Source organism: Euprymna scolopes, chromosome 17, assembly GCF_053919585.1.
Source record: "Euprymna scolopes isolate OS-2025 chromosome 17, ASM5391958v1, whole genome shotgun sequence".
NCBI lineage: Eukaryota > Metazoa > Mollusca > Cephalopoda > Sepiida > Sepiolidae > Euprymna > Euprymna scolopes.
Genome location: NC_136498.1, coordinates 18,428,234 through 18,452,619, shown reverse-complemented (window position 1 = coordinate 18,452,619; position 24,386 = coordinate 18,428,234). Strand labels below are relative to the sequence as shown.

The following is a 24,386-nucleotide window of genomic DNA, read 5'->3' as shown; positions in this document are numbered from 1 at the left end:
TTACTTTTATGGTAGGTGCTCGACTGAGCTTCAATATATGCCCCCTCTGTAAATCTTTCGCAACACTTACTTGTTTAGGTACAACAACCATATAAAATTTCACTCACTGTCTATATTTGCCTAAAACGAAATAAAAATTCTATAAGCTTTCTTAGGATTCTCCGTCTGTGGGACACTTTACTGTGGGGCTGCTTCTGGGTTGCCAATAAAACGATATTACGTCTTGTTGAGCTACCTTACTAAGTGATTAAACCTTACTCAAGTTTCACTTGCAAAAAATAATAATCATATCTCTCAACCAAACAAAAATGGTCCACCAGCTTAAGGCCCATCTGTTTCTCACTGAGCCCCTTCGTCCGTCCTGCTGGAATCTCTACTATTATATAAAAATCACTTTGTGTATGTGAGTTCCTTTCTCATAAGTTCCGAAACGAGTGAGCCTATCTTTTGCAAAATCTACACAAAGGTAATTTATATTTCTGCCAGTGTTCTTAGATACGTTTTGTACAGAAATTCAAGAAAGATTAAAAAAATACGATCTTAAAAATACTCTTTCTTCTCGTATAAATATAAAAGATTTTTTACACCGGAATATTTGACGTTACACCGGCTAAGGTTACACGGGTTTAACGTAAAATATTCTCTTGTAAAAATTCTTATTTTTTATCTATAAGAGAGGAAGGACTATTTTTAAGATCGTCAACTGATGCGATAAATAAAAACAGGCGGAATTTGATGAACAGCATTATTATTTTATTATTTTTTTATTTTTTTGCGAATTAGTCCATTGGGTAAATTATTCCTCGTAATATGTAATAACCAATAGAGAATTGATTCTTTAATGATACACACTCAATCTGCATAAATTAAAATATGTTTAAATGTACGACTGAGCCACGACTGGTATATACAAAGATATTACTTGGATCACACTGCAAAACTACTTTAGATTTATAACCCATCGACATAAAATATGACTAACCATGGGGCTCTCTATCTGATGGGAACATAACCTTTTCAAACTTTTGAATGGCTAAATCACCGCATGGAGTCTCATATCTAACAGATTACTATTTCAAACCGCGCCCTTTTAATGATGCTGTATGTTAGAATGAGACTTACTAGCATTCCTCGCTGCTCAAGTGAAGACGGATTTGAAGCAGTTCCTTTGAAGGTAATTATATTGTTATCACTAAGATAATATATGTGGCTTATCGTCGTACTGCCGGTACCATCATAGTTATGAGCCCTGATTGCTTTTTCGTTCGTTCATACAAAATCATACCGAGACTTGTTGCTTAATTTATAAACAAAGTTTATTCAAAAAGACAAAACAGACAACAGATTCTATAGTAGGAATTATATGCGTCAGTAAAGCAAAGATTCAATGCTGTAAATCTAAACATGCTGTAAACAAACAAAACTGTAATAAATATCTATTTCTTGTTTATAAATCAAACTTCTGACTTTGTTTGATATGATGGCTTTTAATTACAAAACTAATTTGATCAACAGATTACTTTATCCTGGAACAATATTCATCACATTATGACATAAGCTTGTATTTGATTTGTGAACATTTACTGCCCCATCCGTGGTCATCAACTCATTCTCTTTGAATTCGGTGTTTGATTTCGATACCTGTCATATCAATTATGCGGTCTTGACCACTGCTGTGACAAAAGGGATTTTCTTTCTAAACAAAATCAAAATTCCAGTTGAAAACAAACAACAATTATTTATTTTGAGATTACAATGACAAACGGTTAAGAAACAACAGACTTGAAAACATGGGCAATATTTCTCAACAAAACTCTAACGGTACATCAGCTTGAGTCTCAAAATTCAATGCTGTAAATTTTTCATTCCCAAAAGTAAACGAGTACCATTTGTAAACTAAAAATATAACTATTATTTGTTTATAAACCTGATTCTGTTTGGTATGGGGATTTTTCATTGCTTAAATCTTAAAGGCCCATTTGTCTTTGAAAACAACAGAAATTTAATTCCCGCTTTCTGCCCGTAATGCCGAAATATATATAGATATTGGTTTCATTTAGGATAAACCACATACCAACCTAATTGAAAATGTCTGCTATATCAAGGGAGATAAAAACTTACTGACAAAAGGATCTCGTGTTTGTCGTGGACATTAATTTCATATGATTTGAAATGATTTGTTTTCTGGGCATGAATTAATATGAATTATATCTACCTCGTATAAAATTGTACTTTAAGATTAATCTTAACTATAAAAGTTTATTTCTGTTCTTAAGTGATTTTTTTCATCCGGAGGAAACATGTCGCAAGGTTCATGATGTAACTGATATGTCTACAGTTGATTTTTTCTTGTTCAACGTTGATTTTATGAGAGTAACCGACGTCCATTGACACTTCCCAACAACTAAGCCCATAAAATTATATCTGATGTATTTTAGTTGTCACTTATTCCGTACAAGTAAGACATTCGTATTAGTTGGATTATTTGGACTGCTGTTCCCAACTTGAGTGTTATTTTCACAACGTTTCAGTCGATTTAACATCCACCCTTCTTCGTGTACATCTTATGGAATTCGGAATTTTTCTTCATCACTAACAAATCTTCATTTCGAACGGAACTTTTTATTTAATCCACATACTCATGTTCTCATGACAGTAGCATGTTCCCGTTTCGTCAGCGATTACTGGGTAGAAATTCTAAGTAATTCGCAAATGTATTTTTGAGTTTCGTCCGCTCTAAAGATTGAACCTTCAACCTTAACTTGTAACTTACAACTTACTTTTACCAAGTCCCTTATCTACGACGTAACGGGCCCTTGCGGAAGGACTCGTGCTGTAGTTGGTTCCATTCAAAATTCCATGCCGATTCTCAAGTTCAACAGAAAGATTCTAGAGATCGACAAAATACACATGAAGAAGGTCGGAGGTTAGCTCGGCCGAAACGTTGTGAAAGTAACACAGTATTCTGAATAATCTAAATAATGCGAGTAATCAATCCTCATCTAAAAAATTTCAGAAAGACAAATTAGAGGCGTAAGATGAACACAAAATAAAAGCTTTCAACACTGACTAATATCCGTTTGTTGAGCAAGCGTGACTTTCAGATGTTCGGACAGGCTTGAGCTACCAATGTTTCTCTTTTCTTCCGCTATCGAATACATTTTACTCCGATTTAATGAAGTCGATCGAGTTGCAAACGAAACGGTTCCCCGATTCGATACTTTTCGGCCATTTCTGAAACGGCCGCGGAAAAGGTAACGAAACGAATGCTTGAATGTTTCTCGAAAGTTCTTCGACATGAAAGAATAAACGATCGGATTGATGCAGCTGTTAAAATAGGCCATCAAATTGAATGCCATTCGCATCGGTTTTAGGTAGCCATAATTCAGTGGGTTTAGATGTTGGAAGCCAACAAGAACATTGTTGATGAGAATTGGAGCCCAGCAAATGATGAATAGGACGACAACAACAACCAGCATCTTGACAACCTTGAAGAACAACACAGAAAGAAATAAAATAATTAGAAAACAAGAAAACAGCATAACACAATAAGAAAAATACAACATTGTATTTGCTCATAATTGTCAACGATTAAACTATAGCTATTTATATACGATTAAACTATAGCTATTTATATACGATTAAACTATAGCTATTTATATCCGAGGGTAGTTACAAAAATAAGGCCTCCTATTTTTTTAATTCAAAAAATTGCAGAGCTACGGAGACCGCAGTAATACCATTAAAACGAGCGACCTTTTGTGCTCCAGAATTTATTTTTCTACATAGTCACCTCGATTATCAATGCACTTTTGTCAGCAATTCAATTGCACATCGCTGCTTATGGCACTCGTCCATGACATTTGTTATGTATTCATGTGTCTTAGAGTCTCACGCCATCACTATTTGCAACAGAGAGATGGAGCTTGCAGGTCATGAATGCATAAGTTCAGTCGTTATAACACTGCAATATGCAATCCTCGGTGATCCATTCGGATGAAATAAAAAAAATAGGAGGCATTATTTTTGGAACGCTCCTCATATACATTTTACGTAAGAATCAAAGTAAAGAAAACGTTTAATGTATGACTAGGAAAGTATCCGTTTAAAAAAGGAAAAACTTATTCTCTGAACAGATTTTTTTCTATCATTTTCATCTCCCTTTGCGGAAATAAAAAGCCAGATATTATACTCATCCATAGAATACTTGTTCCAAGTTTTATTAAAATCGATTGCATGATTTTTATTATAGAAAATGTCTAAAATTCAAGGTTTAAGCTTAAGACGTCCAAAGAAAAGTTTGAGATTCAAGAAATCTTGCTTAACCAGTGTCAAACGAGTTTACCTTACATTTAAAGCAAATTTGAAATATTTGAACTTTCAAATTCGAGATAATTTCCATGTTATAGCTAGTAACCCCCCTTAAAAATAATGTTTAAAAATTGTAATTGTTGGAATATTTTTTAATTGATATATAAAACCCATTGCTAATATTTCATAAATATCAGAGGTATCTGAATCTTCAAAAACAAATTTCACTTTCTTGGCAGTTACTTAATGCTAAATTAAACTAAATATAGCCCAAATTCGACAACTTACGCATGGCAGCTTTGTTAAAAAATTCATTATGATAATTAGATTAATTTAAGAGTGAAACTTAATAAAACCGCTGGCTTTCTGTCATACCGGCACCATAATAATAACGTGATTTATCAATTTAAATATAGTTGCAGTACGCAGTACATGTTTAAGATAACTCTAAGATTTACAGCACATGCCTAGTAAAATTGGGAATGAAAGCTAACGACTAACAGATGTTTTAAATAATATATTCACGTCTTATACAACGGACCATTTACTTAAGAACCTGACATGCGCAACGAATTTTAGCATTTACTTATTTTGTATTCTGAGTTATGCTCACCGTCAATAACATTAAAAGATCTTGTAAACTATCTACGTTCGTTTAAAAAGACCGTACCTTTGTAAAGATAGCAAGTGTCAGGTTTAGACGTGATTAGCCTCTAAGATAATCCTCCATTGTATATAGATATAAACGCTATATTTACTTAAAATATACGTAGTTCCTCCATGTTTTCATTCTCTAAAAAAAAATCACATGATACAGCTCTTGTTGAGTGAGGGCGAAACTTGTCTGCCAACATTTTTTGTAATATTTTTTTTACTTTTAATCATAAGTGTTTCCCTTTATATTTTCGATAAATGTTTAATATATAAACATATCTAATTTTCTGTTAATAAATGTGAATTTTTATTAAAATTTACCTGCATTTTTGTCCTATCATCTTCGACTGTCGAGTTATTTTTCTTACGTTTTGCATTGCGAGAGATTCGCAAACTCCTGAATCCATTACCACAAATAGTATTCGTCTCAAGCTGGTTATTGTCAGCCATGCTGTCAAGACAAAACAAGAAAAAAATGGATGTCGTCTTAAGATGTTTTTAGTTGATCTCCACAAGTAGAGATAAAATATCATATTTCAGATTTAAGCATGACAGACAATTTTTTTTCCGTGTGGCAGACTAAAGAAATGGTATTACAAATCCATGCGTGGTACTTATATTTAAAACTTACCTTGACAAACTAAAGAAAATTGCAGTTCATATTAACGCGTGACAGACCAAAGATAATGGCATTTCAAACTTCAGTATTACAGAAGAAAGAAACTTGTATTTAATACTTACGCGTGTCAGACCAAAGAATATATAATTTAAAACTTACGCGTGAAAGACAATAATAAAATTTATGCGTGACATACCAAAATAGTATATATTGTGACTAATCAAGGAAAATGCTATTTCAAAATTATACGTGAAAAACATAAAGAAAATGGTATTTCAAATTAACACGTAACAGACATGTGTAACAGACTATGAAATAGTATTTCAATTTATACGTGACATACCAAGAAAAATAGTATATATATTAATACCGTAGTAACTTTAACGTACGTACGTGCGTACGTGTGTAATGGTTTCCAGATTATAAATTATTCGATCGGGAGATCCTATTTATAAAAAAAGAAATATCAAATTAGTATATGGATACGATAATTAAATGTTCCTAGTATGTTATCACCTTGTATCCTCTTTTTAATAAATAGGATCTCCCGATCAATGAAGACGCAATGTAAACAAAAATAAAATGAAATAAAAATGATGTCGATTTGAGCCGTCCATGAAACTAAAATATACTTTCTTGGTCTTCTAGCAAGGATCCAAAGGGTAGTATCTGTTTTGTCTAAAGTTGGTATAATTATATCGTGAGGTTTCCACCTGCGCCGAGCGTCCATACAATGGAAAAATGTCAAGACTCCTATAAGGATATTGGTGATAAACAATAATAACCAGATATATTCTGTTACTACATTAACCAGATTACTTAAATAATACTTTTTACAGTTTTAACAAAAGAGCTACAATAATATCGCAGGGTCTCTATTCACGCTGAAGGTCCATGGAATGCCGATCAGCAATGTATTACATATGAAAGATGCCGCTGTGGAATTTCTACAAGTCCCGCTAGTTTCAAACTAAAGCGATACAGACTAAATAAATAGTTCCACAAATTTACGGATCAATAACTAGCAATGGTAAATGTAACTTAATCGTGATAAAGCAAAAACTTAAAAGTTCTTTAGTTAATCTGATCGATACGTTATTCTATATATTCATAGCTATTCACATAATCGATACGCGGCAGTTTTTTCTTACGTTATTATTATTTCTTAAATATTAACCATTATTTTTAGTGCATGTGTGATCACCTATGCGTATGAGGGGCGTGCAATAAGTAATGCCCCTGATCCACTTCCAGTTGTCTGATCTAGCTGAAATTTTGCATGTTCAATGATTTATATCTCTACGGGTTATGTGGCAAATTACAGCTCTGAACTAATTGCGGTTTCTGTTTTACAGGTGTTTGAACTGAGTCAGGTGTGAAATGGAGCCTGTTGAATGTCGAGCAGTGATCCGGTTTTTGTATTTGAAAGGACGCACATCACAGGAGACTTTTGATGAAATGAAAGAAACTTATGGTGATAATGCCCCATCATATGACCTTGTAAAACGCTGGCATCGTGAATTCAAACATGGCCGGAAGTCTGTGGAAACAGCTCCCAGACCTGGTCGCCCCCCTTCTGCCATTGATGAGGTATCTGTCCGTCAAGTTGAGGCTGCCATTTTGGAAGATCGGCGCATTACTATTCGCCAAATAGCCCAAGATGTCAAGATTAGTACAGGGTCTATGGAAACTATCATTCATGACAATTTGCATATGGATAAGGATTTCAGATGGATTCCCACGTTGTTCACGCCGTTCCAGAAGCGAGAATGCATCGAGTGCTCGAGGATGAATTTGGAGACGTGCCAAGAAGATGAGTTAAAGTTTTTCAAAAGACTGATTACACATTATGAAACCTAGGTCCATCACTATGATCCAGAGACCAAAGTCCAGTCAATGCAGTTGAAGCACTTGGACTCACCACCCCCAAAGAAGGCAAGGGTGCAGCCCACCGCTGGCAAGATCATGCTCACAGTCTTCTGGGACCAGGACGGAGTAGTGCTGACAGATTTCTCCGCAAAGGGTACCACAATTACAGGAGCCTATTTATGTTTCACTTTTGAGGAAATTAAGGGAAGCTATCAAAATCAAAAGGCGGGGCAAGATCAGCAAAGGTACCCTCCTCCTGTAGGACAACGCTCCAGTCCACAACTCGCATGTCGGCAGATCAGAAGCACGGGCGTGTGGTTATGAAATCTACCACATCCTCCCTACTCTCCTGACCTTGCACCCTCAGACTTTCACCTCTTCCCAGTCATGAAGTTGTTTTTGAAAGGAAAGCGTTTCCCAGATGATGCAGCCTTGATTTCTAAAATCACGTCGTGGTTGAAGGATCAACCTGGGGTATTCTACAAAAACGGTCTCCAGAGCTGCATCAAACGATGGGAGAAATGCATAACTCTGGATACTTCCTATGTAGAGAAAGACTAATAACTGTGCCAAGTTTCGTTGCTCTGGGAAGTAGGCCAGGGGCATTACTTATTGCACGCCCCTCGTATGCGTGTATACGGCACAATCACGTTGACACACTGGTTTTCGTCAGATCATCGAAGTTAAGCATTCTTGAGAGTGACGATTATCAGATGGGTGACCATTTGGCAATTCTAGGCGCTGTATATGCTCTCCGCTTATATCGGCATTTTTCCAGTCGTTCTGGACTTTCACTTGCCACAGGTATTTAACAACGCTAACTCAGGAGAGGTGTGGTTAGATATTGCGCAATTCTCGCCACAAAAATTTCACGCGCATGCGCTCTTACAGTGAGTACCCATAGTTTGTCAAGACTGAGGGGAGCTAACGTGCATATGCGTTTCTAAAAGTCTTTCCCATATATGTGAATAAACATCTCAGACTATGAGAGACAGCCGATGGTGTGTTGACAATACTACTGTTATAGGTGCTGCGGAGAGAACTATTTCCTTCCTTGACAAAGTATAAAACATTTCAAAATGAAGTGAAATGATTTCTTCTCTTCATTAAAACACGGCTAAACTATCAGAGTTATTGACTTCATTACCTTTTAATTGCATATTACTTTCTTTAACCTATGAATTATTCTACCTTTGCATAAACATTTTTGCATTCTTTCCGTTCTAACTAGGTTAAATAAATAAAAGATGACTTTGCAGAATTTCTTATAAGTATATAGTTATATATTGGTGTACTCGGTTAATGGAGAGTACAAAAACAAGTAACTGAAAAACAGATAAACAAATAAAAGTGTACCTTTCGTAATGTAACTATGTAGTGCATTGCTTACCGTAGCGGGTTTAGACCATTATGCACCCGTTGATATTTTCTGCTTTAATCCACGTTGCTGATAATGCTTGCATTCTTAAACTCGGCAGTTGAGAGAAAACTTCGTGGAAGCTTGTTTGTTTTTAAAAGTTTTATTCGAACAGAACAAAGACAGAACACTACAATGTGTGTATAGGAGAAGGAGAGAGCTTTTAAAAAGAAATAAATTAGAGGAAGAGATATCATTTATCTATTTAAACATACCGCTTTTAACCACTTGAGCTGACCGTCATCGCCTTCTGTAATGTAAAATGATCATATAGATACAACAACTGTTAACAATTTCACTCTCTGTCAAATTGAACGAATATTCCATGAGCAAAGTTTCTTTCATAGAACTACTCGTCTATGAAACACAATACCGTGTAACTGCTTCTCAGCTGACTATAGCATGGTCGTTTTCAGGTCGTACATAAAGAAGTTTTATTGAGCCGTCCTCTAATCCTTATCATAAAGTGCAATTCAAACCTTGATAAGCGATAACCCCCTAAGTAAAAAAAATTATCGTCATGGTGTTCTTTGTCTTGATAAGTGTTAATCTAATAGTATAAATATTAGATTTCAGACTATGATTTTGTTGAGTTATAAACGAAAATAGTACTTTTTTAATATACAAATTCTTCATAGATAAACGGAAAACAATCCAAATTCGAGTTCAATTTCTAGTTCAAAAGGTGCATCCATTCTTTACTTTAGATTATTATTGGCGACTATTTATCTATATATAAAGCTATTATCGTTTAGGTGTTCATCTATTCGTGCACAAATTGAAACATAATTGGTTGACAAAAAGGAATAGGCTTAGTACACATTTCTAAGGCAAATGTTTTCGATGCCAATACACGAGTTCGAATCTCACAAATGTCAAAAGCGTTGTTTTGCAAACTGGATACAAGACGTCTGCCTGTGTTTGTTTGGCATGATAAACATTACAAATTTTTATACTCTTAAATCCTCCCAAATCTCTGTATATTCTAATTGTATATTAATACTGTATTCTTGTAAGTTATATAATCTCTCTTGTTCCAATTGCTCTTTCCCTTAAGCTGTTATAAAATCACATACTTTGCACATACCTTGGGATGAGGGAAGGGGGGGCACTTTCCGGTCCTTAGCTTAGGCTGACCTTTTAAAAATCGATAAATACTAAATATCTATCGATTTTTATTGCTAAGACATGAATCAGCTAAACCTTTAGTTATATGCTATAGCTTATCTATAATATTAATTATTAGCTACAGTTTGTACACAGATTTAAAGTGATCTATATTAAGTAGCAACTATACCTTTCTTTCCTTTAGATGAGTGAAAGTATTGGTGATTGTCTTTACATGAAAACTAACACCTAAAGCACATTTCTAATCTTACCCTAACCCTTGTTATACTATATTTTTCCAATTTATTTATTAATCCACAAACTATATTTAATATTTGCTGAACTCTGGTAGATATTAACCTTAAATCTACACCCCATACTCATACATACCTTCATTCAAAACGTAACCACATCTTCGAATCTTAATCCTATTCTGAGGAGTGTAACTTAAAGGCAGGTACTAATTCTCTTTGATACTAACTTTATTAACCCTAACTACTCATGCGCTGGCATAGAAATAACTGGCTTTGAAACCAGGCGCGGGGATAACTCTCTCGGTGTTGATGGACCTGTAGATCTGGTTAGGTCATCCATTTATGGGAAGGAAAATTCCGATATGTAAACCTGTGCCACTGACTTTATATGTCTTCATATCAAGGGAGGGAGGCCTTCTCACTCCCTAGGGCTGGTGACTCGATCAAATCACCGGTTTGCAAACCTAAACTGCTTAAGGAGCAGATAAGTTCTGCCTATTATCCGGCTTTCATACTCTTTCTTTGCCCATTAGCCAGGAGCAGAGGTGCGATAACAGGGACTCATTAGAGACGCTTAGTGCTTAGCATTGCCGTCCTCCATATTCGTCTCTATCCCTTCCCTTTGTATCTTATGGAGTGCTTGATTATGTATGCAAACATGAGTGGACTGGGTCACTCTTGTCTGAAAGGTTTAAGGGTACCGGTTTGAGAATTGTTGGCTGCAGTTTCCGACTGACAGTACAGGAGCCCTGACTCTTTGGTAAGGCTTAGAGCGGCTGTTCTATTATCAATTGTATAATATCGGGATGCTGTATAATATCGGGATGTCGTGTATGGAAAGGGATCCTGCACATATCTCTGGCGTGGATTCCCGAGACCACATTCCTGTGAATGAGGAGTCAAATGATGGTCTACTCGAGTTGCATGATGGTGCCTATGCAAATCCGTTTCTTTCTAGCACCCCACCCTAAATCTGAAACTACGGAATAAAATGAAATGCCAGCTCAATTCAAAATAACGTTCAAACCAGACATACACTTGAACAACCATTTGCCTCCTTCCTTGAGGCTTGCATTTACAAATATTCGAGGACTTAGAACTAACTTAGACGATGTAGAATCATTTCTCTTAGCAAACTCGCCGAGTATCTTAGCACTAAGTGAAACTAATCTAAATTCCTCCATCCTCTCTAACATCTTTAACATGTCTGGTTATCTTCCACTTTGTCGTAAGGACTCTGACAGACACGTGTACGGACTTGAAGTCTATATTTGTAACACTCTCCCCATCACAAGGAAGGATAAACTAGAACCAGGTGATCATGTGATTTAAACTAACTTTACAACATAGCGTTAGCTACCTATATTTTTTATCACTCTCCATCGACCCAGAACTGTACTTTAATCAATCATGTCTTTGGCAGTGTAGATGTAGCACTCTCCCTTGACATTAGCGCCCAAATACATGTAATTGGTGGCTTTAATGCCCACCACAGTAATTGGCTTGGCTTCTCTAACTACACTGAAACAGCTGGGAGCATCATCCATAACTTTTCCATATCCCATTTCTAGACACAGATAGTAACATTCTCGACCCATCTCCCAGATCGTCAGGACCAGCGGATTGTGCAACAAATTCCCATTGCCCACTCGGTAATGCTGATCGTGCTATGATAATGATAGATATCACTCTAAACTCTCGACTCCAAGTTGAAGAGCCATTGCTCAAAACGACAAGGTACTACAATAAGGCTGACTGGGATGTCGTCCCATGAGAAAATATATTTTCTCTTCCTGCAGAACAGTGTGTAAATGAGAGCACTGAATCGTTCAAAGTAATAATTGAAGTCCTATAGCAAACTCCACCCTCCCCGATGGTTTACTTCTACTTGTGCATGCCATTTCTCCGAGGCAATATACATACCGCAAATTTATCCGGCATAAATCCTGTACAAGCAGACAAAAATATATAGAAGCTAGAAGTCATTGTGAGAAAGAAGCTAAGAGAGAATATATCGAAACCACCAGAAAACGCATTGGAGCGCAGAAATTAGGAATTCGTGATTTCTGGAAAATCTGCAACAGTGTAGCAAATAATGGGCAATCAACAATCCCTTACTATCTAACAATTATGAGGTTTTTGCAAGGAAACCGAGAAAGCTAACATGCTTGTCTGTTTTTTTTTTATAATTTTTTAAATCAAATTTTACCCCAAACAAGGCACAGTGCCACTTTGAAGTAGGGGGCTACTATCGGGAACATAAGTTGCAGGGGCATTATGAAGGGAGATGAGTAGCAAGATGTTTGTTCACATTACACTTGAACTTCTGCATATCAGTATAATTGGGAAAGCAGAATCCCGGAAGGGAGTTCCAAACACTTGCAGTTCTGGAGAAGAAACTGTTGGAGTAAAAGGCTTTTTGACACCTAGGGATCTCTACTATAAAGGGGTGGGACTTAGTTGCTTGTCAGGTTTGTCGGGGTAGTCACGTCGAGGAGGTACAAGTGTTTGTAGTTCGTCAGAGCATTCACCATTAAATTATTTGTAGAACAGGCAGAGAGATACCACATTTCGTCGATGGGACAGAGGCTGTGGCCTAGATGACAATTAAGGACCTATCAGGTTGGCGACTCTCTTTTGAACCCTGTCCAGGATTGAGAGACAAGCAGCAGATGCACCAGCCCAAATGTGGCAACAGTACTCCATACATTTTTTAATATGCATCACCACTTATCAAGGCCAAGAGGCCACTCGAGGATAAGGGTTAAAGAGTGTACAGTAGAAATTGGACAATATAGTAATCATTAGTAATGGAAATTCGGTAAATTTGTTAACTTATATGGAACGGCTCATCAAAAACTTGTTTACCTTAGACTTGGAGACAACTATACATGGACGAATGGTGGCCTTATAGAGGTACAGGATACTTTCAGGCGTAAGTAATTTTCTACCACGGTAGAGAGTGTCCACCTTCTTTGCAGCAGCCTTGGCAATGCTCTCAATGTATCTATTCCAGTTCATGTTCCCTGTAAACGTTAGGCCGAGGAGTTCAAAGGAAGTACTTTCTGATAGTGTTCTTGGCCATTGCTATTGGTGGTAGAGAAGGTGTCTTGTAGTTATTGAAGGAAACAAACTTAGTCTTGGCAGCATTGAATGTGATCATCCATTTTTGTCCGCATTCCACTACAGATTGGAGGTCATCCGCTAGTGTTTCTGCCATTTCCTTAGATATGTGTTCATTTGTTTTCCCTGGTGCCTGTTATAGAGAGTGGTGTCATCAGCAAATATACCCATCTCCGAACAATTTTATCAGGGAGGTCATTTATGAATATCAGGAATAATAAAGGTCCAAGGATAGATCCTTGAGGTACTCCCGCATTTATATCATATTGTTTAGATATACGACCGTCGAGGACAACTTGGATTTTTCTCTAACTTAAGAAGGATTTAATTACATTATGTATTCTTCCAGTGACACCATATGATCTAATTTTCCTTAGAAGACCATCGTGCCATATCCTGTCAAAATCCTTAGATATATCGAGGGCTACTGCTCTACCCTCCCCTGTTTTGTCCAGTGAAAGTATATACGTTCAGAGATTACATTTAAGATATCAGCTGTTGAACGGGCTTGCCTAAATCCATATTGTTCGTCGATCAGGTGTTTAGCAGCTGTTAGGTGTTGGACTATGGCTTGATTAACTAAGGACTTAAATATTTTGGCGAAAATCGGGAGGAGCCTGTTAGTTTTCTTCAAACTGTAGCTTGGAGTCAGCAAACTACTCCCTCCCTGATTTTCCTTTGCGGACAGAAACCACACTAGATGATCTGAAAATCCCCCCTTTATCAAGTACATGATATCATAAAAACTCTAAACACCTCATAAGCATGTTGACCTGATCCCATCTCGGCTGTACTACTAAACAATGCTCCGCTGGAGTTTCTCTTGTTCTTTCCAAACTCTTTATCAAACGCCTTAACGAATCTTGCTTTCCTGACTACGGGAAAACTGCTTTTGTAGTACCAGTTTACAAGAACTTACGCGAAAAAAACTGACTAATTAAATTATTGCCCCATTAGCCCCCTCCCACTTTTCGCCAAAATATTTGATTCCATAATTAATCAAGCTCTAATCCACCACCTTATAGTTGCTAAACTTCTGTCCGACAATCAATATGGATTCAGGCAAGCCCGTTCTACTGCAGATATTCTAACTGTAGTCTCTAAACGTAAATACGATTAACTGGATAAGGCATGAGGGGGTAGGGCAGTAGCCCTAGATATATCTAAGGTTTTTAACAGGGTATGGCACGATGGTCTTCTCATGAAAATTAGATCCTATGGTATTACTGGACGAATACTTAACATACTTAAATCCTTCTTAAATTAGAGAAGAATCTTGGTTGTCCTTAATAAACCTACATCCAAACAATATGATATAAATGCGGGTGTACCTCAGAGATCGATCCTTGGCCTTTATTATTTCTTATATCCATAAATGACCTCCCTGATAAAATGGTCTCTGAGACAGGTATATTTGCTGACGATACCACGCTCTATAGCAGGTACGAGGAGAAAACGAACGAACACATATCCAAGGCAAAGGCGGAAACCATAGAGGAAGACCTCCAGTATGTAGTGGAATGGGGTCTAAAATTGGTGGTAACATTCACTGCTGCCAAGACTAAGCTCGTTTCCTTTAATAATTACAAGAAACCTTCTCAACCACAAATAACTATGGCTAAAGATACATTACTTGAACGCAATTCGTTCAAACTCCTCGACTTAATGTTCATAGGGAACATATGTTGGAACTACATTGATATCATTGCCAAGGCTGCTGTGAAGAAGTTTGGCTCTTTCTACCGTGCTAGAAAGTTTCTTGCGCCTGAAATATCTAGTACCTCTACAAGGCCACCATTTTGTGCTTTTCTCACATGGGCTGATGCTTTATCTACTAGTCTCTCACTCCTGGACAGTGTTCAAAAGTGAGTCGCCAACCTGATAGGTCTTGAATGTCATCTAAGCTTCAATCTCTGTCCCATCGACGAAATGTTGCATCCCTCTGCCTGTTTTACAAGTATTTTAATGGTGGATGCTTCGACTAACTACAAGCCTTTGTGCCCTCTCGGCGTAAATATCTCTGACAACCCCAATAAGCAGCAATGTCTCACCCCCTCGCAGTAGAGATCCGTAGATGTAAGAAGCCTTCTACTCTAATAGCTTCTTCCCTAGAACTGGTAGACTTTGGAATTCCCTTCCGAATTTCCTGCTTCCCCAACTGTACTGATATGCAGAAGTTCAATTGTAATGTGAACAGACACCTTCTTGCTCAACTTCCTACATATTATCCTTGAAACTTATGTCGACATCAAAGTAGCAATGTGCCTTGTTTGGAGTGAAAATGTAAAAAAAAAACACACACACACCCACATACACACACAACTCCTATTCCTTCATTTTGTTTTCAATATGGCGTACCGTGAGATTGTCGTGAGATTGTCACTCATCGATTAGCTATAAAGTTTTATTTTTATTTTAAAATAAAACTACTTGAATAATTTACGAAATTTAATTTCCGTCACTGATACGTACATCATGCATTTTTTCTTTATATTATCATTTCGCATATAAAATGTCAATTTCTTTTGGATTCTTGCGTTAATTGGGAAACTTTAGAAATTGACTTCATGACAACTCCAAAATCTAGTAACTCTTTCACTTTTCTTTTCAGAAAAATTACACTTCATCAGTTTGTACAATTGTTATATTATTGGCGTTCGGAAAATACCGGTTAGCCTGATGCATTACCACTTGTCAGCATTTATAAAAATATTTCGATAATAAAGATAAGAATGTTTGAATGACAGGAATAATAGTAGCGAAGCGAAAAGAGTATTTAACGATAAAATATTTACACTAAAATAGTTCCCAGGGGGAAAGCAAATTTGATAGGTAAAAAGAAACGCGGATGACTACGTGACAGATATCAAACGATGGTCGTGTGGTGACGTGTTGATGACTTCATTAGATGGGAGATGGTTTTTGGAGAGGAACCTAAAAATTAGTCAAGAGTTGGCAGTCAGAATTGAGAGTCGACAGTCGGTAGTCAGAGGGATAGAGACAGTCCATTGACCGTAATGGCTCCCAGAAAAAGATTGTTGGAAAATGTCGATAGTAAAATCTAAGACCAGCATGCAGCTTTACAATGGGGAAATATAAGTAAATAAAACTTCTGTGAATACAACCAAGACGTCAGGTCATATGTATCTTCATTTGCAGTTACGGTATTTGCCCCGCTTTACGGTTTATTTATAATGTTGCTTGATTATATACATGTGTATTATATGCTGTACTGTATTTTGTTACTAATTTTTAATGCCGCACCCCGGGGTTCTACTGTATTTTTAAATATATGAACACATTAGACAGAATATATTAATTTATTGTGTACTTTTATTCACTTATATGTAATGTAAAAGAAATTATCAGAAAAACCTGACGCTATTTACTAACAAAACATTCATTAGCTTTGAAATAATTCATTCATATAATTTTCCAAAATACAATTAATTCCGGAGTGCAGTCTTCTTGTTACTAAAATATTCATTAGTTTTGTGTTTTTTGATAAAATAATTTATTCATATAATTTTCTAAAATAGCAAACACACACACAACCATTTACGTTCTGACTTTAGATTATCGTAATTAAACTAACAGTCTTTCTCCAAATTTATTTAAATTTTAGTGAAAACCTTACATCTATAGAATCCGAATCAACGTACGTGTGTTCGACCTGCTTCAGTAATTACGTATGTAAATTATACGTGATCAAAACAAAGTTGAGGTTTGAAATAATTAAAAAGAAAAGAAAGAATAATCACGTATGCAAATTTTTAGGGCAAAGAAGGCGAGGTTTGATAATAATTTTAAAATAAAACCGATCGATGGCAAAGTAAATGAAGAAATGGGGGGTAATCTGGTATTTGAAATGTGAAAATTGCTAAAATGGTTCGAATTTGGGGGTATCAAAACCGAAGCAAAATATGATGAATAGATAAACCCCATAGTTTATTATACCATACGTGTTCACACTGAAACACTTATCACAATATTTTGTGGATCTATATTAAAACACCTTGTTAAACTTTGTGACATATTTCCATTCTATGGAGGTCAGGCGCGAACGAACACCCCATAATTTTATTATACCATATTTCTTCAAACTGAAACATAATTATCAAAGTATACTTACGCAGATATATATATAAAGTCTTTATTAAAGTTTGTGCCTATTTCCATTCTATGGAGGCCAGGCGCGAACGCAGACCCCACAATGTTATTATACCATCCCTATTTAAGTTAAAACATACTTATCAAAGTTTTCTTATATACATCTATATCAAAAAGACTTGTAAACGTTTATTTTAATTTTTTAATTTTTTATTTCCATACTTTGTGGACTAGGCGCGTACGCAGACCCCACAATTTTAATGAACTACCGTTCTGCCAGATCAAAGATATCCATTCCTGTGTCTCGATACATCTTCTATCATTATATGTAATCTGTTTTTAAAATAGTCAACCATATAGGAGCCTATTCGTGACCAGACTCGGTATTTATTTGCTCCCCCACCGAGCAAATTAGGCACAAGACCAATTTTTAATGTGAGGAGTGAAGGGAAAATGGGGACCAACTCCCGGGGAGTGGGGGAGTTGGATAGTGACAATTGGTATGAAGGGTTGTCCCTATATTGACCAAGGTCTTATCTGTGGGGTCGCCCCCACATAGGGTCTTTGCTTGCAGTATCTGCTGGAACAGATACTACACTTTGATCTTGGCCCGAAGGCCACGGAGGTGGCCTATTCGCGACCAGACACACACACACACAGACATTCAGCTTTATATTATATTTCCCGGATGTTTGGAGGTGTGTGTTGAGCAACAAAAAAAATGGTAGTAGGAAAGTAGGCTCGAACCCGTACCGCGAAGAAGGAAAAGAACGGGAAAAAACGTGACATCTTTGCTGTTACGACCACCGCCAAACCGGAAGTGATGTAGGTTTAAATTAAGACTAGACAATCGAAAAGCGGGGATGACTTTCGAAAATATCGGTGAAAAAAAGCGACCTCTCCCTGTAGAAAACTGGCCAGTTGAGGGTGAGAAAATTAATGTTTTTAGCCAATTTTTTGGTATTTGTCGTCTGAAGGATCGATCTTCAAAATGATACTGATGTTGTGAAAATCCGTCGCCTCTATCGAAAGTTTTAGGCAGACATGCAAACATGCATACATACATTTATATATTGGTAGTTCAAATTTCCGACCCAACCCGATTAAAAAGCTTGCCCTATATCTGAATACCCTTTATGTAAAATTTCAAATGTTTAAACCACAAATTGTCTGAGTAATTTGGTAGAGACCGCAGAGGACAATTTTTTAAAACTTTGACCCCTATTATGGCCCTTTAACATTTATTGTTTTCGGCTTAAATCAAGTTATTAAGTTAGATCCATGTCCAAGGAACCTATATCTAAAATTTCAAATGTTTAGATCCAAAATTGGCGGAGGAGTTTGGTAGAGTTCTCAAAGGTCAAATCGTTGAACTTTGACGCCTTAACAGCCAAATTTCTGGCCGAAAACGGATCACCAAGATTTTCCCAAATCTCCATACGTAATATATTATCTATAAAAATAGAGAGGTTAATATATAAATATAGGGATAGAAAAAGGTAGAGAAAGAGAGGTATAAAGAGACATAGGAGAAAATGGAAGAGAGAAAAATAAAAACTTTTTGAATACGTTTTTATTTATTTTTACTGAAATTTTTACTCAAATGGTTAAGTTAAGATCAGTTTAGGTAAGAGTAAAAAGAGTTCGGTTCTTATTGCGTAGAAGTACTGAAAGATGTTAGCGAATACACTTAAATACACGATAAAATCGACAGTTTTTTTTTGTTTTTTTGTTTTTTTTGTTAGATAGATAGATAGATAGATAGATAGATAGATAGATAGATAGATAGATAGATAGATGGTGAGAGTTAGAAAAAGAGAGGTTGAAAACAGATAAAGAAAAAATGGGTGGGGGGGAAATAAGAAGTTTACAAAAGAAAGATGTTCCATTTAAATTCTTTCATTTTGTGATCCACGACTTTTCAACGCCAGGTAGCCATATTATTTCATATTATTTCATATTATTTCATAATAATTCAAAATAGTCAGATTCATTTGCCTTTCCTATTCATCAAAACGAAAAGCAAGTTCGAATTAACGACTAACGTTCGTCCATTGATATCACTTTCTTTCGCGCCACAAACTTGATATTACTCACGTTCAGCGTGAAGCTTAAAAACCATCGATCTTATTGGGTCACATCTTTGATTGTTTGGATAACTAAGACGTAATGCGAAAAATTCAAGAATTTTCAATAACAAAACAATAAATACTTAAAAAGTTTTCACGCATTTTCAGACAGTAATATAATATCATAAACGCAGTAAAATTTGGTTTCTTTTATTAATCATTTTTATAAAGTATCTTTCATTTGTCTGAAACATTTTAAAACGAGAATTTACTTGTAATTCTTTCGATTCTTCCGATTACTGTTCTCATCTTGAGTGTTATTTTCACAACCATCGATGTAAGCTCTGACCTTCTTCAGTTGTATCTCATCAGACTCGGGAATCTGTGCGTCTAACTCGGGAATCTATTTGTCGAACTTAGGAATCTGGACAAAATTCCGAACGGAACCCTTTATTTAATCCATGGGTGTAGCATGAACCTGGGGCGTAGTGGTTAGAGTACTTGGTAAAATTAAGTTGCAAAGTTACACTTTTTTTCTGGAGGTTGAAAGTTTACTCTTTAGTGCAGGCGACGTTCAAAATGCAATTGCGAATTACTTAGGACTTAAGCTCAGTAATTTATGACGGAATGAGAGCATGTTACCCTCGTGGATTAAATAAAGGAGTCCGTCCGAAATTTCGTGCAGATTGCTCAGTTTTACAGAAAGATTTCCTAGATCAACCAAAACATCGTGAAAAAAAAACACTCAAGATGAGAACAGTAGTCCGGAGAATCCAAGTAATACGAATAATGAATCTTTATCTCAAAAGTTCAGAAATAGAATTTTTCTTTTTTGTACAATTTTTCTGTTTACTATTATATAAACAAACATCTATTATGGATTCTTATTAAGTTTGGAAGAGATACGTTTAAATTATAACAAACTAAAATATAGATTATGCGGCATAATCACGTAGACTGACCGGTTCTAGTTTGATCACAGAAATGAAGGCAAGTTGAGCCTAGTCTGTACTAAATGGGTGACCATTTAGGAATACCAGGTGTTGTATGTGTTCTCCGCTTATCTCGGCATTTTTTTAGTGGTCCTGGATTTCTACTTGCCACAGAAACCAAGCAGGTTCAATTCAAGAGTAGTGTTATTGTGTATTGCACAACATTTTCTTCATAATTACACCCGAGGCCACCCTTGCAACCACTGTCGCTCAAAACTGAACGCATGCTATAAAAGTACAGATTGTGCAGAACTGTGATGTATTGTAGCTTGCAAATTGGTGTATAAACCGTTTTACACCCGCATCTTCATGAACACAGGTTCATTTCGTCCGCTGATAAGCTTTGTCTATATTATACGTTTATTCAAATAGATAGTGACAGAAGAAACATCAGAAGTAAAGATAGATATAGATAGATAGATAGATAGATAGATAGATAGATAGATAGATAGATAGATAGATATACGGGTAGCCACACTGCAGAGTAACCACTTTTATGCGCGTGAGAGAGAGAAAAACAAATAAATTAGTAGGTAGACGGATGGAAACAATGCGCGCTAGTCCTCATTGGGGATAAAACTCAGACTCGTCTTTGACTGATTGAGTTTTACCAGACTAAAAAGACAAACTTTTCCAGCCGGAAATTACATGATTATGTCAACTTTCGACGGAGTTAACCTGCGACCTTTAAGATGTCACTCAAATACTTCGACTTAACCACGGCCCTCAAGACACGTTACTTTCGGACGCGTAGAAGAGAGAGAGAGAGAGGAAGAAAAGGGATATAGAGAGCTTGTCCAGATACATCTAGTTACATTGTGCGCCCCTAATTAGGAACGGCACCCTAGAGATATCTTTTCTACTTGAAGTCTCGCCAACCAAAGATACATGACATCTCTGCTGGAAGTCACACAATTTCGTGATTTCTGCCATTCAAACTTTTCCATTCGAACACGGATCAAGTTATGTAACACTTGTAGACAGGCGTGTACATGTTTTTTGAAAGCTAAATCATGTAAAACATATTAATTAACGTTTTTAACGTCTTAACTGATTTTACATAAGGAAGTCATCGCTTATCAGGGCCCGAATGCCACTCAAGGATAAGGATTAATTAGTGTCAGGTAGCCAGCGAGGCAACACTATAATGGCCGGTAGTGGTGGAAATTAGGAAAAATTAGTTTGAATATTTAATAAGCACTTGTTTAAATTAGATTTGAAAGCGACCATGTTGTAGCTAGCTGGAAAGTAGTTCCGCGGTATTTTGTTTCTCAGGCAGACTTTTTTGGGAAAGTAATTTTGCTCTTGTTTTTTTTTTTGTTTAGCTTTATGCCACAGATATTTGTTCACAGTAAATTATTCACAGTTGCTATAGCTAGACGACTCTTTATCATTTTTTTACAGAGAGGCATAGATTGAAGCTCAGTCGACCACTTGTAATGAAAATAACGGTAGTGCATGTATAGACTCTGAGGAAGAGGTAATAATGAGAAGAAAAATGCATTGCCTACTAGATTTCGGGCTGGTTTTGAACCCTGTCACAACAGGAAAGGGTGCTTTATGCAGCTCTTCCCCAGCTACATATATGCTTGGACATTAAGGGAAATGAGAGTGTGGGTCTACACCTGAAGAGAAGAAAGTAAGGAATTGAACGAGTTTCTTTCCCTAACTAGAATTCGGTGAGAACAAGCTTCAGGATTTAGAAGTTTGGGGACATTGTAATGGCGATTGTGCACGTTTCACCGAGCTGTCTGCCTTGTCGGGATTTTAATGAAGAACTAAACTGCCAATTTTTGTTGTGTGTATTTTACTACGACACTGGTATGTGTCACATAGTATTAAGAATATTGAAGCAAGAAAGTTTAAATTTTAATTAAATAGATTTTACGTTGTTCCTGTGATCATAATATTTCTAGAAAAGATTATATTAATGTTACCCCAATAACCTTGGGTCAATTACATCAGTAGATGATTACCTCAATATCCCCAATAATGTAACCCCAATAAACGGGTCAATTAAATCAGTAGATGAAAAATAAGAAAAATGACACACATACCTAAGATCAGACACACATACATTTTAAGAAAAAGCATGCATTTATAATTGACAGAATATTAAAGGCAAAAAATAGATTTTGTGATAAAAATTAAAAACACTCGTTCCTATTAATGGTGTCACGTGGTCAGAACCCGACGTAATGTATGAAAGTCTCGCAAAGAAACAAAGGAAAGAAATTCAACACAATATTTTTTATAGTTGAAAGAAAAGGCATTTATTACCGGTCGTTTCCACAACAGGTCGCCTGACACGTATTTTCCTAGCCAGCAACAATACGGTCGTCCGAAAACCTTTCAAAAGTTCGGAAGATAAATTAGTTCTTAATTTTGTTTAAATGTTCTCGTTCTGCCGGCACGCGGTTAAGAAAAAAAAAACATGTCGACACATGCTTAAAAATTTATATCACCAGCATTTGCTTTTTCCTTTTTTTTTTTTCAAACCCCGATGTCATATATATCCGTTTATGATGTCATGCTCGCTCCCCGGCGTAGTCATTTGCACACGTGGAGGTTCCGTTGTTGCTACATGTGTCAGTGGCTTCGTTACAGCAGTAAGAAAAAAACAGTAAACTTCTCCGACGCGCACTCATTACCGATAGACGTTCTTTTATATTAATACTAGCACGGAAACCCGGCGTTGTCTGGGTCCACTTTAAGTTTCGTTTAAACACACCTGATTTCCTTAGAACATTGAGCAATTTTTCATTATTATATATCGACTCCATCATGGACAACGTCGATACCCCCACCACAATGTCAAAAATAAAAAATACTTAAAAACGGATAAAAACATGAAAATGTAATCGCCCCCAAAAAAGAAGTTTGTGACAACCTCCCACCAGATATTTCGGCAGAAGGAATACGAAGAGAAGAAGCTTTTCTCCGAATATTGAGTACTTTTTATTATCCGTGTGCTGGACCTCAAACCAAAAATAAATAAAAAATAAATCAAAACAACTTTTTTTCACTCAAAACAGCAAAGAACGCCCGTGCAACCGAAAAATAAATGAGCTGCAGTGCGCAGGCTCGAACGAAAGAAAGGAAAGGACGAAGGCAAAAGCTTACAGACAAACGCTTTTACCGACACGATCAGGTCATTACGTTGCAAAATAAACGTTTTATACATAGTTTTACTTTAATACTCGTGCGTGATTTGCGAAAAAAGACACGCGAATAAGAACGCCGCTTCCAAAAAAGTGACCAAATTGACTGCTACAGAATAATTTAAAAAATTTTCGCATATTATGCATCCGGGGCGTTACTCTTTAAGATGGTTCCAGTTTCGACTCAGTCCGATGCGAATGAGAAGGTTTTAACAGACATACAAACACACACATAAACACAGACATGTTCTCTTTATATGATTGATATCACAGTTTACCAAGGCACAAAGGTCACTAGAGAATAAGTGTTAATAAGATGGCTAGATGGACGATGGGCAAAATCTTTAGAGGATTAGAAACGATGAGTGAAATGAACATGATTCGATTATTTAAAATGACCGTTCGATAAGCATTTGTTTACATTGAACGTGAAACCCACTAAAGCTAAGAATGGCAAAGTCTAATATAATACATTATACTCCGCATCAGTTTATATGAAAAAAAAACACCTGGATCAGGCAGCAAACTAGAGTAAACGTTATAATCATAACAATACTAATATCAAAATATAGATAAGCCGACCACCTTTCGAGATATACAGACAACAGGTGGACATATAGAGCGATAGAATGGGCCACGAGGCAATGAAAAAGACGTAGAGGAAAGCGAAATACAGATAAAATAACGATCTGAACGAAGG

At 36.4% G+C, this 24,386-nt stretch overlaps 1 protein-coding gene across 1 annotated transcript in view; it reads right to left on the bottom strand.

The window, feature by feature from the left end:
* Positions 1–1,718: 1,718 nt before the first annotated feature.
* Positions 1,719–24,386, bottom strand: part of LOC145296707 (cholecystokinin receptor-like) — a 97,422-nt gene continuing 74,754 nt past the window's right edge. Inside the window, exons 6-7 of the mRNA XM_080142684.1 lie at positions 5,287–5,416; positions 1,719–3,488 (exon numbers count right to left, since the gene is read on the bottom strand). Of these exons, the coding sequence (XP_079998810.1) occupies positions 3,060–3,488; positions 5,287–5,416 (559 nt within the window). The 3' untranslated portion in view covers positions 1,719–3,059. The remainder of the gene's footprint in view (positions 3,489–5,286; positions 5,417–24,386) is intronic.